The sequence below is a fragment of the Chanos chanos genome, chromosome 3 (genome assembly GCF_902362185.1).
Source record: "Chanos chanos chromosome 3, fChaCha1.1, whole genome shotgun sequence".
NCBI lineage: Eukaryota > Metazoa > Chordata > Actinopteri > Gonorynchiformes > Chanidae > Chanos > Chanos chanos.
Window position 1 is genome coordinate 13,069,221 of NC_044497.1, and position 19,719 is coordinate 13,088,939.

Genomic DNA, 19,719 nt, shown 5'->3' on the forward strand with positions numbered 1-19,719 from the left:
GTTGTTTGAAGGTTATAAGTGAAATACATATTTTGATGATCATATATTAGGTTCATTCTTTGCAGATGTTACTTTCTCTGCTTTATCTCGCTAAATGTTATGCTGCTTAATTAACTGGTTGAGAGAAATGTAGAGATGTGGAAATGTGGAGAGATGTGGAAATGTAGACAGAGAGAGAGAGAGAGAGAGAGAGAGAGAGAGAGAGAGAGAGAGAGAGAAAGAAAGGTTTAAAATTGGTCTATGTGAAGAATCTCAGAAGGGATGTCATTGGCCCTTCAGAAACAAGCTGTGATTTGATATTGTTTTTCATGTTGCTTTATGAAAGTTGTTGTTTGCTAAACACAATTTAACTCTGCAATGTAACCTACATTACCTTTATTTTTTATCACTCAAAATGAATTCAAACAAATGACATCTGACATTTGGTTACAACTTTCACTAAAGATGTATAATTGGCATAGGCTAAAATTAAGTGAACGGAAACACAGAATGGAAAGTGTAGACCCTGAAACTGAAGAATTAATGTTGGTGCCCATTCCAGTTTACACGTCAGGAAATGTGGTTAGCCCACACTTGAGTAGGTAATGAGGCTGAGGCCAGGACAAAAACGTCAGTGGTGACAAGGTCCTTTTTTTTTTTGTTTTTGCTCAACTGCTTCATCAGTATAAAGGAATGAAAGAAATATCTTGTAATTATGTTTGTAATTGAACTGAAACATTGAAATTCAGTTATATGTGACTGCATAGAACCTCATGTTTTTTAGTTTTGTGATGAATGTGCGCCAGGTTTTGGGGGTGGGGCATGCTGAAATTTAGGAGTTTCCCCAGCCCCAGCTGACAGCTCGAACAGCACGCTGACACTCTGGATGTGGAAAACTACTGTATAAGACTGGTGGAGAATCTTTACTCTCCTCCACCATTTTTTTCAAGTGGTCACAGCTGTTCAGAGACATTGTTCAAGAATTTCTTATTTTGCATTAAATTCTCCTTTTAGTTTTAGTTTTCATGTTTCCTGGTGCCGTTTCGTTTCAGCCTGATGAAATATGCTGTGTTGGCATTTGGAGCAAGATTTTGCAAGGGCAACGTGTCTTGACAGAGAGTAAATTCCTGAAACAGTTCTGTAGACCACACTTTTATCTTTGCTCTGTGCCATGGATGTTGTGCAATAAGTCATAGCCCTGGGCTAGATATATTTATCCACATGTGGTGTAAGAAAGAACTATACCTTTGTTGCTCTGTAGGGTCTCCTTCTTCACTTTTCTTTTTTTTTTGGGGGGGGGCGCTTTTGTTAATTAATAAATCAATCAAGCACATCAAGTTCACTTTCAGAAGTCCATTGAGCTGGTACGTCACAATGCCCATTTCAAAACATGTTCTGTGGTTATGAGTACAATTCCTCTGAACTACTGCAATTCATTGTAGACATAGACTACATGTATGTCAAGTTTTGGCAAGTTGTTTATCTCTGTCACGGTCTCTAAGGCTTCTTTTGAGTTTCATATATTTGACTACAACATGAGTGTGTAATGAATTGCGTACCTTAACTGGCTTACACCCAAAATTTTACATTACGTGCTGGCTGAAATTTAAATAACATGTCCAATCCTCTTTGTAGATGGATGACATTGACGCTATGTTCAGTGACCTCCTGGGGGAGATGGACCTCCTAACACAGGTATGCGTGCTTTATTGGTCAGTCTCTGTGCCCTCTCTGTACACAGAGATTAATCATTCAGGCATATGTCCATTTACTCTAAAGTATTTTAGCTTCAACAGGTAAAGACATTTATTTCAATTGACATGACTTATACTCCACTTCACCTAACTTTCAGTTGTACATTCTTATGAAAGTCTATGGTGAATGGCCTCCTGGGAAGTTGCTTGAACTCTTTTCACATCCTTTTCAAGTAATATTGCTGTTGACCTTAATTTGACCTGCAGTTTACAGCTTTAGCAGCCACCCCATTGGGCAAAATATGAGCCTAGTATGACCAGTGTTCATGATACACTCACAAATACGAGATACAATAACTCTCTATGCCATCGGGACCTGGATCTTATCACAGATTTGAATAATGGCCCCCTGAAGAGACAGACATTTGATGCCTCACAACTGTGTATGCGCTTTCAGACACTTTAAAAGAGATGTAAAAAAAAAAAAAAAAATTCGTGAAAAGAGGTTAAGTGGTTGCAGCAGCATGGCCATAGAAATGTCAGAGAATGCTGTCTCTTCAAGACTTTTTTAATCATAATTGAAGAGCAGATACATCACCTCTCAATCATTATGATAATTCTTATATATTTCTGAAAATGCACAGCGTATTATTTTGAACTTAACAGCATCACAACGAAATCATCAGGACTTAGTATCGAAGTAGCATTGTAACATTGAGCCCTCTTATGAAGTCCATCACATTGGACAGAGCATTATTTAGATTATTGTGCTCACTGAAGTGTTGTTCTAGAATACAAATAGGAGCACGGCACAGCTGAATCTATGAACTGTACCTTGGGCTATTGTAGAAGAAAAAAAACTTTGTTCCTGTTCTTCTAGACTGTTATTGAGACTTCAAATAGCTACATAAGCAAATTGTTTGTCTATTTAGGTTCACTTGTTCCTCCTTTCTATCTCAACAGAGCCTTGGAGTTGACTCTTTACCCCCCGAGGCACCTCCCACTTCACAAAAAGAAACACCACCAATGAATTTCTCTGCTGGTTTTACAGATTTGAATGGTAATCACTCTGAAGCTTATGATACTGTCAGAGTGTTAGATTTCTAAAGCAGGAGATTGACCTGTCAAATGTATCTCTAACATGACAGAATATGCTTTTAATTTTTGATACACCTACTGAGACCTATTCAGTATGTTTATCAGTTTGATGAGGACATTTCCCAATAATAGATAAATGATGTTGGAATATAGTATGAATGACATACAGACATTGCTGTCAGCTTCCATAACTGTTTCTTTAGCCATTGTGGACTCCAACTAAAATCAGATCCGCATATGCATACGTATTTTCGATTTAACACTAGCATGGAGGCCCAGAAAGTAGCAGGCTTTATCCAGAAACACTCTGTCCTTCAAATGGAGTCTTGATTAATATCAACAACGTACACTTTCGTGTTGCTTTTAATGCCTCATCTCTCCTACTTTCAGCGGAAACTTTGCATGAGCTGGAGGATAATGATTTGGATGCACTGATGGCTGACCTGGTAGCAGACCTGAGTGCAACTGAGCAGAAGATGGCTGCAGAGAGAGAGGGAGTGAAAACACCCCATTCTGTTCCCCCTCTTGCCCCAGCTGCCTTGCCAACACCTCAGCTTCAGAGTGACCTTAGCCAGCCCAGTCCCTCCAGCAGCAGCACCACGAGTTCCAGCAGTCATTCAAGCTCAATCTCTCCCCCTCCACCTCCTCAGAGTACCAAGCCATCAAAGGCAAGTCTCCTTTGTGTATCCCCCAACCACTTCTCTGCCATGTAACACCAATCATTCACTGCAGACTGAGGTAAAATCTATGTGAATGACAAAGAGAAAAACAAAGTTTAATTTAGCTCACTGCTTTGACAAACCCAAGTGGTTTATGTGCTGCTGAGCCAAAATGTTGTTTGCCTTTATGCCAAATGATTTGCTTTTCTCTTATAGGATTATTATCATAAATGCAAACAACAAAAAAAACAGGTGCAACATTCAAGATATGAAAAACATAGACATTCAATTAAATCTGCTCCTTTATCCAAGACCCACAGCTGTACAAACCTTCATATATCAAATAAGATGTCTTCATTTTAAATAAAGTTCCACAAAAGTCGATAGATCTGTTGATTTGGTGATGACTAGCTTGTTAAATCATGTGGAGGCTGCTACTGAATCAAACGACATGTTTTTTTATCATCTGTCAGCTTACTCATATAATTCATTCACTTAGGAGGAAATAGAAGCACAGATCAAAGCAGATAAAATCAAGCTTGCATTGGAGAAGCTGAAAGAGGCCAAAGTGAAAAAGGTGAGTGATGGTCCAAAATTTCTCTGTTTTTTTTTTTTTTACAACTCTCCAGTCAGGGGTTTAAGGAAAACATCCATCAATAGTTTTATGGTGGCTTTCTCCACCATGATTCATGCTAGAGTTCATTACTCCTTAAGCCACAGCGGTGAAGTTCCATTCTTTTTTTCTTTCTCTCATTCTTTTCTATTCTTTTTCTGAGATCCATTAATCACAATAACTGATGTCTGCCACCATCCGGCAAAGTCACGGAGGAGGATGTATGAGTTTCCTCTCCACAGCACTGAGTGGACAGTATGTCATCCTCAAAGATGTGTGTTGGAAACCACTGGAGAATATGACCAAGATCCAGACCCCACCACTAAGAGAGGAGCCCAAATCACTCATCAACCTATCTCAGTGGGTGGAGCTGTCTGTGAGAGGATGACTCATGCCTCTCAAGTCAGATGATGCTCTGCACACAGTTCTAGAACAGTACACAAATTGCCTTTGTGAAGATACAAAGCCGCATCTATAGATTTTTTTTTAAAAGAATGAAGTTCTTTCACAATTTACCGTGGAGTTAATGTAATGTTTTCTTTGGTGCTATTGGGAATTTACACCCCCCCCCCCCCCCCCCCCCCCCCGCTTTGGTAGATTTAAATGCGGAGGAAACTGATCTCGTCACTTTGTTTCACAGGGGCACCTGAGCAAAAGTGTGGTTAGTGGTATGACTCTCAGTGGTCACACTATTTTGAGAATTAGTTAGTGGACATCCTTTGAAATGAGGGAAGGTTTCAGGTGTTTTTATATCTACTTCCCTCACAGGCGTATCACGCTGAAGTAAAATGTCGCTGACTGCTACGTGAGTTAAAATTAAATGTATCATCTTTTCGATAGATGGGGGAACAAGTGTTCCCTGGTGATGGGGTATGTCTTTAACTTCCGTTGGAGCTGAGTTAATGAGCCATTAGTAGGAGCAGTGGTTCCCAATAGGCCACTGTTTTCGTTTTACCACTGACAGCATTTATGATGCATGCAGCTGGCATTGTATTCCTATTTAATGACTGCCTGAAAACTGAGCTGAAAGCCTCTTTTCCTCTTCAAAATATAAGTACGTAAAGCTATGCACTTTGTATTGGATGGACATTAAGACTATTTATTTTTTCTTACCTATAATGATTAAGGATCTCAAGATAACATTATTAGCTGGTTTTGTTTGTTGTTTGCTTTTACAGTTGGTTGTAAAAGTGGAGATGACTGACGGTAGCTCAAAGACACTGATGGTGGATGAAAGGCAAGAGGTGAGAGATGTTTTGGATAACCTGTTTGAGAAGACCCACTGTGACTGCAATGTGAACTGGTGCCTTTATGAGACCAACCCTGAACTGCAAACCGGTGAGTGTTCGAAACAAAATGTGTGCGCTGACACACATGTCAGTTCCAACTGTTTCCACGCTTTCAAGCAGGTTTATCGTCCAATCGGGATTTGGCTAAGATGATGAAGTGTGGTTTTACAGGCTTGATGACAGCCTGGTTAGGGAGTGTGCACAACAATGCCCTGACTTACATCCTTGTGCACTCTTTCCCTTCCTCCCTTCTTCTCTCTCTCTCTCACTCCGCTTGCCTCTCTCTCTCTCTCTCACACACACACACAGCAGGTCTGCACGTGGCTTCAATTTGCTGGATCAGACACTGTCAGTCATCTGCCCGGTCATGAGGAAATCCAGTCCTTATGATCTAAATCCATAACTTCTCTTTCCCCAGCCTGCACACAGGGGCTTTTATACGAGTCATTACCATCTGTTTGCTTTGCAGATGTCTAATTTTAGGCTGACTTTGATTTATAGAGTCAAACAGAAAGATCCTATTCTAGTAAAACATTAAGCTTGGGTCATCAGACATACCCCAGAAATCAACCATTTCTTGCAGTTGGATATCTATTTTAACCAAAAGATACTTTGTTATGATTATGGACCCATTAAGAAGGTTATTAGATTAATAGCCATATAGAGTAATGACTTTCCCTCCAAAAAGTTGGTGTAAAGTCTAGAATTCTCCAACTAATAGTACTTCTCAGTGTGAGACAAATGGTGTGTGACAATGAGGGCTAGGGTGCTGAAGGATCTTTTAAACATCTCCAAAGGTGCAGTGAATGCTTACGTTCACAAGACACTGTTTGTTCCTATGCAGATGAATATATTAATTCATCACACGTTTGTTTACATGCAGATGTACACCATACACAGGGTCCTAAGCTCTGCATGCTTGAAAGCATACGCCTCAGAGAGCCTGCACTAACTGCAGATTCACACCCTGCATTAAATGCTATAACAGGGAAAGCCACAGGCCACCAGTAAGCTTCTGCTGTCCCTGTGTTTAATCATAGCATCTGAGCTTTAAATGAGAACCAAAAGTGCAGCAGGCAGCATTCTGGTATGGTTTTCACAACCACAATGTCTGGGTGGGCAATGGTTTGATAAGAGTCATGGAGTTAAACAATCTGAGAATCTCCCAATTACTTAGACGAGTTTCACGAGACCATACTAACTACAGATCTAAGCTGACTACTACTGTTAAGTCACAATTTCAAAGATGTGAAGACCTTTATAGGCATGCGTTCTGATCAAACCTTCCCTAAATCTGAGCTGTGCATGCCCTCAGTTTAATGAAAAACACTACAGCAATATCTTAAAGGCAACTTCAGAGAGCTTTGCAAAAACATTGCATATGTACGTACAGACTGTTTTTGATTGCTGTATACCAACATTGTTTATTTTCTGGGGGAATAAACACTTGTTACATCGAAATACAAATATCTTGAATTTCTTTTCCAAGGGTAATTGTTTGCAACTGGTTCACACCATGTTTACAGATAATCAAGTGCAACCCACAAATCCATATCAAGTTTGTGAGGACAATGGTTTACTTTGGTTTAGATATATAGAGAGATTGTTTTTGAACAAATATTATTGTATATTCATCTATGATCTGACTTCAGTGTGAACTTTTGATAGAGAGAGGCTTTGAAGACCATGAAAATCTGGTGGAACCTCTGTCTGCATGGACACGAGACAGTGAAAACAAAGTACTTTTTCAGGAGCGAGAGGACAAATACGAAGTCTTCAAAAACCCTCAGGCAAGTTTTTTTTATATATATAAATATATACACAGATATATGCCTGTCCATTGAGTGCAACATAAATAACTTTGCTCTGCTTGAGATAATAATAAATACTTGGCTTGTGGAATATTATACTTTAATACTACAATTACTATAAGGGCATTTTGTAACTTTTGGTTATAAATGGTAGGCAGTGTCTGTCTGTCTACAATATTTGTTTTTCATACAACAAAAAGAGACAATAGAGATTGCTAAATGGTTCCAGTGTTGAATTGGTTGAAAACACTAAAAATTCATATGAAATTCTACACACATTTACTTCTGTTTTTTTTTTTTTTATCAATGCGTGCTTTCCCTGAGTCAAATATACTTTACGATAAACCCCACTTCTGCATTCATCTGCATTCAAGTCTGCAATTGCAGTTCTTGCTGCAAAAATAATGTTATTTTAGGTTGCCATTCTATGAAGAAGATGTGTATCTGTGAAAAATAAATTTGGATGGGAAATGTTCTTTTGCACCCTTATCATCCACGAAGGGGAAACTGAAGTAAAGATCAGCTCTGACCACTGTCATTCAGTTGAGCTGAAGTAGCAGTTTGTTATATGCCAACAGTTTAGAAAAAAAGAAGCAGTCCATTTGTCTTGGCCTCTCTTCTGTTTGTGAAAATCTCTTTCCATTACTGCCATCTGCTCATTGTTTTACTTTTGCCTGATTGTGAGAGTTTCTTAAGTCCAGGCACTGGTCCCCATATCTTCATAGTGAAGGATCAAACACAAGTACCGATAGATATGGCAAATTTTTCGTGTATGTTGTTATAATTCTGACTTTCATAATCTTTGATTGTTGATGGGGCCTTTTTTTAGTTTTGGCAGCAAGAACCTCAGATACTTTTCTGATGTTGATGGAAAATGTGGAGGAAGATCTTATTTTTCATACAGACTCCTGATAACGTACTAAAGACTCATGATAATGTTAGACTAGACTTTCATGTCAACATTGGTTAAAATCACAAAAGGTTATGTTTGGTTATCAAAAGCCATTAGTTTCTATAGACAACTGAGACATACAGATATACTGTGTTTATTATTATGAATTTCCTTCTGCAGAACTTTTATCTATGGAAAAAGGATAAGAAATCACTCATGGACACGAAGGAAAAAGACAAGGAGTTGCTTCTGGAGGTAAGCTTTCGTTTCCTACTCTCTCATGCATACAAAATTACAAAGAGAGATTACAGTAGAGGAAGTTCACTTTTTCACAGAAAACTCAGACATTAAACTCATTTTGGTCTGGCTGACAGTTTTACTTTATGTAACTACAAAATCTGTACTTAAATATTTGGATTTTTTTTTTTCAATTTTACCAAACTCAATCCAATATCAGTGATTGGTTTTCTGAGCGTGTCACTCTAGACTGTTCGTTCACCCCGAAACACAGGAGAACTTCTGTGGGACCTCCATCATTGTACCTGACCTCGAGGGGGTTCTGCATCTGAAAGAGGATGGGAAGAAGTCCTGGAAACCACGCTTCTTCCTGCTGAGGGCTTCTGGAATGTATTATGTACCCAAAGGGAAGACAAAGGTCAGCAATGATGTCCTCTCTGACATTTAAAGTCAACCCAGGTGGTGAAAATACCTGCACATGGTGCATGGCTTCACTAATTGAGTCCAGTACAGACACAGAGACTTAAAGCTCTACCTTTAAGTTTAACTTTTAGTTCATGTTCAAATGTAGCTTCTTTTGAAAAATGAAGAAAAAGAAGAAAAAAGACTAAAGTAAATATTGGCTCAGTATCAAGTCGTACTATACAGGAATGGCCAGGAGTGTCTGTTTTCTGAGACTAAAAATGTACCAGTGTTTACCCTCTGCTCTAAATCTAACCTCCACTCCTGAAGCCTTCTAAAAATACTGCTTTACTGTTAGCACCCCACTGGTTACCTATAATCATTTCCGCATTTCATCTAAAAGAAACTTGGCAGATGATAATATAATCCATATTCTGGGTAATATTTGTACTTGAGATTGCTATCTCTTCCTATTGCCTTTAGACATATTGCATGTCAGGATCGAGAAAAAGAGAAATTAGCAGTTGAACTGAGCAATGAATTTTAGGCCATGTCTTCTTGATATGCTACCGTTTTTTTTCTCAGACATCGCGGGACTTGGTGTGTCTGGTGCAATTTGACAATGTGAACGTCTACTATGGAAAAGAGTACAAGCAGAAATATAAAGCCCCTACTGACTTCTGCTTCATTCTCAAGGTAAGTCTGCTGTTCAAGGCACTGAGCTGATGGGTGGCCACTGTACGCATGAATCCCAGCAGTAACAGCTTAACTATTACAAGCTGAAGTCTCAAGACGGCTGTGAGTAATTTTGTACAGCATTTAAGCGTTACAGTCTTAGGAGAACATTTACTGGAGAACAGCACAGTGGCTTTCGAGTACAACAACAGCCTGACCTTTATTATTCTGATGATGCTGATATGACTTTTTGTTTTGAAAATATGCAAGCGTCATTTACAGTCACACTTGTAGCCATTACAATCAATAAAGTGATCATAGTTATGAGATGAAGCAGCTAGGTAGACATAGAGAGGTTTCTGTAGCCTTTCCAAATGTCGCTATTAAATAGTACCTACTGATATCTTTTCTTATGGCACACTCTTCCCTACTTTAATTTATAGCTGTCTTAGTAAGAACAATAAGTTGAAAAACAGTTGGTTTTGGATTTGCGGGCATTATTGGCCACACTCTCCTTATTTGCATATGGGCTTCATGTTGGCTGGACTTCACAGTGGCTCAGTGGTTAGCACAGTGGCTCCGGGTGCTCTGGTTTCCTCCCACCACAAAGACATGCATGCTAGGATTAGTACTCCTGTCAGCAACCTTGACCAAGGCACTGGCAAAGAGACCTGGAGTTGGTCCCCGGGCGCTGGCGGCTACCCACTGCTCCTAGCTCATAGCGTGTGTGTGTGCTCACTGGTGTTAGGATGGGTTAAACGCAGAGGCTCCATTTCAGTGCTCAGTGTGTGTGACAAATAAAGTACTTCTTCTTCTATTTGCATTTTATCTGATGAAGGTAAAGGCATGGCCGGGCCTCAAGTTGAAATCCATTTGTAAAGTCTTGATTGCTCTGGGCCGATCCACGGTCGTCAGCTATTTAGCATTTTGGCAGTGACTTGGTACGAAAAATGGACCTAGCTTCATAAATAATTTTAAACTTGTAGCTTGCAATCTTACATTTTTGTTATACTTGGCCTCCAAAGTAAATTTGCAGAGAGTGAAATTTACTGACTGCGAGAAATTTGAATAGTGGGTGTTGCTCATGATTTTTTAGAGATCTGAAACTAACGTTATTCCTTTCTTCTTGGAAACACTTGAACACAGCAATGTCCACAAACGTAAGCTAAAACAAAATTGAAGTGAGGGATCTTAGAGAAGCAAGAAGAATAAATGATTATTTTTGAAAGATTATTGCTGAAAAAAATATTCCCCCTGGGGGGAAGAATGAAGGATTACAGGGAGAGTGTAACCCAGCCAAAGGTGAGAGGCAAGATGGCTTCCCCTCAGACCTTAGAAAGGTTGGAAGAATCATTTCTCAAGGCTGTTCAACTCTTGCTAATCACAAGGGCTCTGTCTCAAAGCAAGAGGCACAGACTCTATGTGGGATGTTATTCAGATATTATTAACACACTAGAATGACACCACCACATGTTAACTTTGTTCCTCCTCACAACCATTCATTTACAGAACATTAGTCAAACTTCAGTCAAAGTCCAGCTAAACACAACTTTGTTAGATGATTATTTCAAGGTGTGCGTTTCGTCCACGCCTGTAAACCCTGTGTGCTGTAATTACCCAAATGACTGCCTTCAAAGACCAAACAGAGTAGTTGCATCTGAACTTCCACCAACACTACCACGTATTCACAGTAAATGTATTTAACAAATGTTAACATGGAGGCAATAATGCATTTCAAAGGTGTTTTGATGTCAAATTTGAAAAACCTTAAGTGTATTGAGACTGCAGTATCTTTATCATGACTAGCTTTCTTGCTCAGGTGTTAAAACCTAAGATCTGCAGTTAGAGCTCAGAAACTCTGCCTTAAATCAGTCCAGTTAGTCTATAATAGCTTAAGGATGTTACTCTGCCTCTGCTATAAACTCAAATACAGGCTTGACTGATGGAAAGTGATATCAATGGTATAATGCTAATTAAAAGCTAGAGCAATATCCAACCTTAAAATTATACTCCTTCTTTACCCCCTTCATGCCTTGCCATAGATCTATCAACAAGGCAAGCATTAAATAAGATTGGCAAGAACTCAAGTTTTCATGGAGACAGCAAGGCACTGACTGATCAACACCAGCCTTCCATGACAGAGCCAGTACAGGCAGGAAATGATCAGGACTCTTTATAAATGAACCACCTCAGTGAGACAGTCCTCAATACATACTGTGTATGTATGTGTGTGTGTGTGTGTGTGACTGAGAGTGAGAGTGAGAGTGAGAGAGAGAGAGAGAGAGAGAGAGAGAGAGATTTAATAAAGACATTCACCTTAGTTGTTTTTTGTCTTGTCTTCTGTTGTCTCCAGCACCCTCAGATCCAGAAAGAGTCTCAGTATATAAAGTACCTGTGTTGTGAAGATGCCTGGACTTTGACTCTGTGGGTGACAGGGATTCGCATTGCAAAGGTGAGCAATGTCCTTGTGAGATTCATGAGAACTCCCTATTTTTGCAAACGGAATTATTTCACGCATACATAATAAACCAATCATATACTGAATGAGTTGTCTTATATTACCTGATTTGTATTTTTAGTATGGAAAACTTTTATATGATAACTACAAGACTGCGCAGAAGAAAGCCTCAGGATCCTCGATTTGGACGAACCGGAATATTTCCAGTCAACCCACCCCCTCTGCTACTCCTAAAGGTGCATTTAAATGCATCACTGAAAATAGCTTTTTCACTGACAACAAACATTGTCTTTATACAGTAGGGCTCAGAAGTCTGAGTCCTCTACCAAGAGCTGTTTTTATCTCATCATTAATCAAAATCTAATATAACTTTTTAGTTTATATTTATTGTTCAACAATACAGCATTCAGAATAGATACAAATCAAAATTTTTAGCCCTCTGAGAAATGCTCATATAAAACTAAAATGTGTATGAATATCTTCTTCGCACACCATGTGCTGAAGGTTTTTGGTTTTAGTTATGATGCTATTTATTGTATTCAAATGGTAACACACATATGCTCCTCATACACAGAGTGAATTGTTTAAGTCTTTCAACAACTAATACCAGATACGGATTCGATTAATATGGCTCTCTATGTGCTATTTTCGTTATTGCTAGTGCTTTTACATTGAAAAGGGACTGTTTAAAACTTCTTTCCATCTGTTAGTAACAAAGTTAAAGGAGCTTAGTGAAGCTGTTTCAGGGAAAATGATTCTCCTGAGTGCTGAAAACTATCTCTGCACCAAACTGCAAATAAACTGCAAGGTTCTAAGGGAGCAGTGCGATGCATGTTAGAAAGATTTTGACAAATTTTTACAAAAAGTCATTTTCATCCAAAGCATAAACAGGCAGCCTTAAAGTGACCACACCATCTGAAGACCAGTACATCAAGCTAACATTGTTAGGAGATAAAACTGCATCTGAATCTAAGACTCAAAGCCAGCTGAACAAAGAACACCCCACGCCAGTTAGTAAAAGTGCAGTCAAAAGTCAACTGGCAAACTGTGGCAGTATCAAGCACTTCTTCGACAACAAACCAAGTGTAAACATTTGGCATGGGTCGGAGAACATCAAAACTTCACTGCTGAAAACTGGAAAAGAGTCTTGTCTGGAGACAAAGCTTGAAGCTTACAGTAGCAGTCAGAGAGCTTATGTGAGAGCATGGCCTCATGAGACGCCGAGCAAACAATGAATAAAATCCACAGTCAAACATAGTAGTGGAAGTATTCTGCTGTGGATAGGGCAAACACTGGACATACAAATATTGAGAGAATTTAACTTTTGGGAAACACCAACACTATTTTTGTTTGACTTACATTAACAAAAACATGATATAATCTTACTTAAAAATAACATTTGACAAAAATGTTGTATTAGTTTTTGATAAATTACAAAAAAAACCCCAGCTCTTGGTAGTGAACTTTTGAACCACAGTGTAGTCTTCTATGTTGTAAGTTAAATATTGTAACAAATACTTGCAGGAAATTATAAAAATTCTCTCTCTCTCTTTCTTTTACAGCCAAAGCTGCCAATGGGCATGCTCCACAGCCTCCTGCAGAATCTTTGCCCAAGGTACAGCCCACACCTTGCCATCATGTGATCTGAAGTCATGCAAAATATCATTGTATTTCAATATATATATATCCACTATGATGTTACATTAGCCTGTGAAGAAAAACATCTGCTCTTCAGCTCTTAGCTCTCTGCTGGCATACCCATCTGATGGAAAAATTTCATTTTGAACTTCTAGCAGTAAAAGTAAGGAACAGTTTACCATAATTCGTCTGTGACGTATTAACTGGTCGTTCATTAATTTGTTTTCTGTAGGTCCAGGGCAACCAGGCTCAACTGCCACCACCACCGCCGTCACTTCTGAATGACAGCTTACCACCTCCGCCCCCAGACCCTGAGTTACCTCCCCCTCCACCTATGCCTCCAATGACTGGAAAGAGCGCCACAATGTCATCCTCTGGCTTCCCAGGGAATTTCCCTCCACCTCCCATGGATGACCTCCCACCTCCTCCTCCAGATGATGAGACCGAACTGCCACCAGACTTTCTGCCCCCACCCCCTCCAGTCATGGGAGGTTCTGGCAATTTTGGAGCCACTTTACCTCCTCCTCCACCAGACCCTCAATACAGTGCTAGAACATCCACGACTGACTCTCTACCTCCACCTCCACCATCTCCATATGCAGCTGGTGGTGTGCCTCCACCACCTGCTCCTCCTCCCCCACCTCCCCCATCTGCTCCAGCAGTGCGTCCTACCCCTTCTGTGAAGAAATCTGCACCACCACCACCAAAGAGAACTACACCTGTGCAATCAGCACCATCTGGTGGGGATTTCATGTCAGAACTGATGTCGGCCATGCAGAAAAAACGCAGTGATCAATAAATGTGATTCAGCATGGAAAACTGGAAAACCTGTGCTGCCACAAACTGTCACAATGAACTCAAATTTCATTACTAAATCCTTTCTATACTAAATCCTTAAAAGACGATATCTCAAAGCGGAGTGGAGGGGTAGAGAGTTTCCATTTTACTATTTTGGGAAATTTGTTAGTGCAAATTAGTAACAAATTTCACAGATTTGTATATTTTTTTATGTATATTGGAATACTGTATATACTCTGAACACAAGCTAATTAATGTAATTAGACAAAACTCCACATAGGCTTTGGGTTTCTAGCAGCAAGCCCAGAACAAAAAGATTAATACATAAATTACAGAAAAATTCAGAAATAAATTCATGTAGAACACACATAATCACACCAATTCTTTGCTATTTACTCTCTGGCTGAATAAATGATGTTTATTCCAGTTCATCAAAGGGTTCAGAACTGCCATTGCAACAGAGCATAACAACCCTGAGAAATGGGAACAAAATCTGACAGTGTACAATTTCTGAAATCCTTTCAAAGATCTCAGTTAAATCTAAACCTATTATAAAGATCCAGTCATATACTAGTTGAAGAGGAATCTGTCAAGAGGAGCAGCTGACCATCAGCTGCGCTGCCCATGGTGGGGGGCGGTTGGCATACCCAGCTTTCTCTGCCACATCCTGCTCCTTAAATGGGTGTGTTAGAATCTGCTGGAGCAGTTCCACCTGATGAACAATTACAGATCAACACGGAAAGAATTCAATCAAAGAGCTAAATAACAACACTGGTCATAAATCTTTAAAATAGACACAGAGGAGAATATGAAAATAACTTGCCTCTGAGAAATCATTTTTCTCCGCTTTTCTGATTGCAGACTCTGCCATCCAGTTCCTCAAAATATACCTCGGATTAACCTCTGGATTTCACAAAATATTCAAATATGTGATACTACAAAACGCAACAAAAAAGACAACAGTCTGCTTATACTGGGCGGATTTGATATGGACAATAAAAGGGTGAAAAAGACCATAAAAAGATCAGAAACTGCATTAACAGCAAATGTTTGCCATCATTCCTACTCCTCTACACCATAACAACATTTTTTTAACAAATAAATAACTACAGTGATTACATACTTCTCATTCTGGACCACCGATCTTCATCTGAATCACCCATCTGCCTACAAGAGAGTTAGGTTACCAGTGTTAAAGAACTGCTGCAGATTACTGTACCGATAATAAATATCAAGCACAACAATAGGTTCTGTGACAGACTTTACCTTCTGAGTCTCAGCAGGTATAAGTTGACCCAGTCTGAGAAAAAGACATGGGAGGCAAGGTCCTGAAGAGCCCACATCGCCTGTGAGAAAAGAGCAGCGGAAAAAACCTGGATTCATCTCACAGTACATACACGGCTCATTAGCAGCATGTGCGTTCATAGATCCATACATTAATTCATCTTTTAAAAAAAAAAGTGTAACAAGCTGTCTCTCTAAAAAGAAATAAGCTGTAGCAATCAAAACACATCTGAAAAGCACATTTAATTAGAATATCCAAATGCATTTCATGAGAGGTGGTTTACTGCACTAGTTCATCACTGAAGATATAACCGAAAAAAAAGTTATATAGTATTATGTTTTACTACTGGAGGTATGTACCTGTGGGATGGTCCCTTTTTGCAGTTGCATGACACTCACTTCACTGAGCTGTCTGAAGGTCATGGTAAAGTCAGATCCAGTGTCCTCCATCAGCTAACAGAGACAATCCAACACACCAAGCCCATGGATAGAAAGGGACAAAGTGATTAGCTCAATCAAACAATATAAAGTTACAGACCGGGAGTTATGAGGGATGACAGCAGAAACAGCACTTCACATCAGTGAACACATCAAGAGCTGTCAATCAGTAAGGATGGTAAACTTAGTTCAAATCAGTTTAAAATAATTTACCTTCAAAAGGAATGCAATTAGATAAGAATCATTCTTTTCATCCCCAAGCAAACCCAATTTTGCCTTAAATAGATCGTGAAATCTGTGACAAGGATTGAGGACAGAAAGGATGACAGACATTAGAACTACCCAAAACACCATGCATAGGAGGTGCAACTTTAAATATACAATGTGGATATAAGTCAAAATGCACAATAGAAAAAGCCAAACCAACACACATACACACACACAGAAACACTTACCTTCTGTGGTATATTTGTGGGTAATGTTTCAGTACTTGTTGCGCTCTGCACAAAAGAAGAAGGAGCCAAACTGACATTTTCATTTTTGATTCTTTTATTTATGAGGTACACATAGGACACATTGGATGGAAATGAAGTAGTACACTCACCGGTGCAGCTGATCTGACGTCAGCAATGGAATGAGAGCTTCAAAAAGCTTCTCAAGATTGAAAAGGCCAACATTAGCCTGTGCTCCTATGCTGTATCTCCCCTCGTCATCAGACATGTTGGGCACAAAATCTGTATCCAAAAAAAACTTACATCAAAACGCAGTGATAAAAAAATTCACTATGGCAAAAGCCTGACGAACTAAAAGACTAAAGTGAGGTTTGTATTATGTTAACAAAATTCAATCCAAATCACTGTGACTAATAAACCATAGTAAAAATATCTATGTATGGATACGGAATTCAAAAAATGAAGAAACTTACTTGGGTTGTATGACTCCATAAATCCAAATGGCCCATAATCAATGGTGACAGACAGAAGGCTAAAATTGTCTGTGTTGCAAACCCCTAAAAAGACGACACATCACCCAATATTAAACCAAAATACTTCAAAGGATGCGGTTGTGATTTCTGACAAATTCACTCACCATGTGCAAACCCTACAGACATCCACTGTGCTAGCAAGTGAGCGGTTTCATTTACCACAACAGAGAAGAAAACCTTTAACATACAAAAAGACACACCATATGTAATTTCAATCAATTGATCACTGAGAATTCAAACATATTGATGTATACTCAACAATATTCTCATTATTATTTTGATGCTTTTGCTCCATAAAACAATTTTACTTTTAGAACTGACAAATACCTTTCGGCACCTACCACATACTTGTTTGGGTCATCTGTTCTTATGAATGCAAAATGTTCCTCAATTATGAAGTCCAACAACTGCCTGAAAATGTAAGGGAGATCAAAATTTCTTCTGCATTGCTGTTCCACTTTGAAATAAAAGTATGTGACAGGTGAAATTTCACAGGAAGCACCTCAGCAAGTCTTCCTCTCCTGTTTTGGCCAAAATCTCCAGCGATCCGATACGGAACCATGATTCTGCCAGTCGAAGGACAACTGCACCTGTAATAAAATTAACTTGAGCCCAAAGCTGAAGAGGAAAATACTATGCAAGCCAAAGACTAGGTAATTGGTGGTACTTCTTTTGTCTTGTGATTCAAGGAACCCAAAAGATGCAGGCTGACATTTGGCATAAAGGAAAAAAAAAATTTACAGGTAAAGATTTTTGTATGATTTTGTGGGACATTCTTGAAAATTGTTTCTTACCTCTTTCTTTTTTCATGTTTCCATTATAAAACTGGTCCCTCCAAACAGGCTCCTCACTTACTATTAGGCTTTCACAAAACAACAAACAGAAAACACATTACAAACACAGTAATTCTTAAACAGTGTGTAATGATCTTCCAACAATGTGTATAACATTTGGATTCTTTCAAAAATATTTCTGAACATTTCTTGAATATTTCTGAAAGCAATCAATGGACAGGTCAGCTTCTGGTTGTAACTGTGTCCAAACCATTCACTACACTTCTCATGAGTTTACTGCAGTATATAGTAAAAGTGTTTCTGTGGTGATCATGCTAATTTTTAGTTGTGCCTTTTTACCTGAGGGCTCGGCTAGTGGGAATACCAAGGAAGTGCATTGCCTCACTACACAGAAACTCCCTGACAGAGGATCGTATCACAGCTCGTCCATCTCCTGATCTGAAACGCCATCAACACGCGTGACCGAAAACAAACACATCGAGAAAGAGCCTCTCTCAGCACATAATAATAACTAAGTATCATTGTGAGAGAGAAAAACAAAACACTTGAGTAAATACTAAACAAAACATCACTCAAACAAAAGGTATTCCAAACATGACATAAGACTCTTGTCCTAAAACAAAAAAACAGGAACAAGGGAAATTCACCTTGAGTAAGGAGTCTTTCCAGAACCTTTTAGCTGAAGTTCCCATCTCTCCCCTTTTCTGAAAGATAATGCATCCATAACATTGAATTGTGAATAAAAAATAAGATTACAAAATAAGATGATATCTGTGTGTTGAAATCCAAGTGTGAAAGTGATCCAACACTTACTTGTTCACATATGCACCAAGTAAATGTGCACGGCCATCTCCTAACTGTCCAGCCCAGTAGCCAAACTAACAGAACAAAGATATGTCGGATGGTTAATATTTTAGGCTACACTGGAACTTGGCTGTCTCATATTTTTATCTCAACCAAATCTTAAAATACTGAAGGTATAGAAGTTACCTGATGGCCTCCGTATCTGTGGGCAAGAGGGACAGACCCAGGCAACAGTTTACCGCCACTCATGTAATGGACAAAGTCTTCAGACTGCGTTACGGAAAGATGTAAATCCAATATATGTTCCAACACATCCTGAAGTAACCAAATAACAAGACAAAAGACTGATCTAATTAGCCCTGAGACAGTTTTCTAAGGGCTACAAAATATGTGATTTCCAATAACAAACTTACATGAATTGCAACCTATGCCTTAGGCTACTTTAACAAGTTAGCTCTGCTTGCAGGCCGAGAGAATACCTACCCTTGATACTGCAGCTAATGTAAGGGGGCCCAAGAGTTTTGTAGGCTGTGACTTTGAAAATATACATCTTTTCACTGTGCGAACAAAGTTGCCATCAATCTCATCAAGGGGGAGGGCATCTGGAGAGTGAAATATTAATCGTCATACATATTTGGGCTCCTTTTCTCCAATAGCAAATTATATGGATTAGACATACCATGTTCAATTTAAAGAATAATGGTTTTAAGAATAATGGTTTACCGATCAGCTTGCGGCATGATAAACTCAGAGGGAAATGAGTTCGGTTGCTCGAAGAGAGACTATGATATTGTTGATGAAGGCAACTTTCAGATCTTTCACAAAAATCCAAAGCGTTCTCTGAATTTGCTTGGAACGTCATCGTTAGTGTGAAAATTACCAGTGTGGTTGTGCTGCCCAACATTATGGCAGCTATGAACTATTGCAGTCAGTCTATTATCAACCAATGAACTATTGCACGCCAACGATTCGGATCAGTGTAGACGCAACTCGGTAAACCCTCCTTGTATACGACTCTGTATACATTTCCGTTGGAGACAGTGCGCTGAAATTAAATGAAATTAAATTAATATCTGTAGCTCTGTTGACGAATGCAGCCGACTACTTACTAGTCTACAGTTCAAGACTGATACAACATCCTGCATAGCTACCCCCTCTGACTCCCCAGGTC

The 19,719-nt window shown here is 39.1% G+C and overlaps 2 protein-coding genes across 2 annotated transcripts; one reads left to right on the forward strand and one right to left on the reverse strand.

The window, feature by feature from the left end:
• The first annotated feature begins 1,614 nt into the window (after positions 1–1,614).
• Positions 1,615–14,365, forward strand: apbb1ip (amyloid beta (A4) precursor protein-binding, family B, member 1 interacting protein). The gene is made up of 13 exons (XM_030769901.1): positions 1,615–1,674; positions 2,637–2,733; positions 3,162–3,439; positions 3,930–4,007; positions 5,222–5,381; positions 7,001–7,122; positions 8,216–8,290; positions 8,547–8,690; positions 9,260–9,370; positions 11,703–11,801; positions 11,929–12,043; positions 13,370–13,422; positions 13,678–14,365. Exons 1-13 carry the CDS (start codon positions 1,615–1,617, stop codon positions 14,242–14,244), a joined length of 1,959 nt encoding a protein of 652 aa, XP_030625761.1. The 3' UTR covers positions 14,245–14,365.
• A 261-nt stretch (positions 14,366–14,626) lies between these two features.
• Positions 14,627–19,570, reverse strand: LOC115808117 (protein adenylyltransferase SelO-like). The gene is made up of 19 exons (XM_030769391.1): positions 19,272–19,570; positions 19,032–19,150; positions 18,735–18,863; positions 18,558–18,622; positions 18,392–18,448; positions 18,084–18,182; positions 17,745–17,812; positions 17,453–17,540; positions 17,292–17,361; positions 17,055–17,127; positions 16,891–16,974; positions 16,570–16,699; positions 16,421–16,465; positions 16,179–16,260; positions 15,888–15,980; positions 15,510–15,589; positions 15,367–15,410; positions 15,067–15,146; positions 14,627–14,955 (listed from the first exon to the last, which is right to left on the reverse strand). Exons 1-19 carry the CDS (start codon positions 19,450–19,452, stop codon positions 14,833–14,835), a joined length of 1,710 nt encoding a protein of 569 aa, XP_030625251.1. The 5' UTR covers positions 19,453–19,570; the 3' UTR covers positions 14,627–14,832.
• Positions 19,571–19,719: the final 149 nt, after the last annotated feature.

Excerpts from the sequence above, each read along its gene's own strand:
- apbb1ip (XM_030769901.1), top strand. The coding sequence starts at position 1,615 with ATGGATGACATTGACGCTATGTTCAGTGACCTCCTGGGGGAGATGGAC. Across the intron at positions 9,371-11,702 it reads ACTTCTGCTTCATTCTCAAG|CACCCTCAGATCCAGAAAGA; the intron begins GTAAGTCTGCTG and ends TGTTGTCTCCAG. Across the intron at positions 13,423-13,677 it reads CTGCAGAATCTTTGCCCAAG|GTCCAGGGCAACCAGGCTCA; the intron begins GTACAGCCCACA and ends TGTTTTCTGTAG.
- LOC115808117 (XM_030769391.1), bottom strand. The coding sequence starts at position 19,452 with ATGTTGGGCAGCACAACCACACTGGTAATTTTCACACTAACGATGACG. Across the intron at positions 18,864-19,031 it reads CATTAGCTGCAGTATCAAGG|GATGTGTTGGAACATATATT; the intron begins GTAGGTATTCTC and ends TGGTTACTTCAG. Across the intron at positions 16,700-16,890 it reads TATGGAGTCATACAACCCAA|ATTTTGTGCCCAACATGTCT; the intron begins GTAAGTTTCTTC and ends TTTTGGATACAG.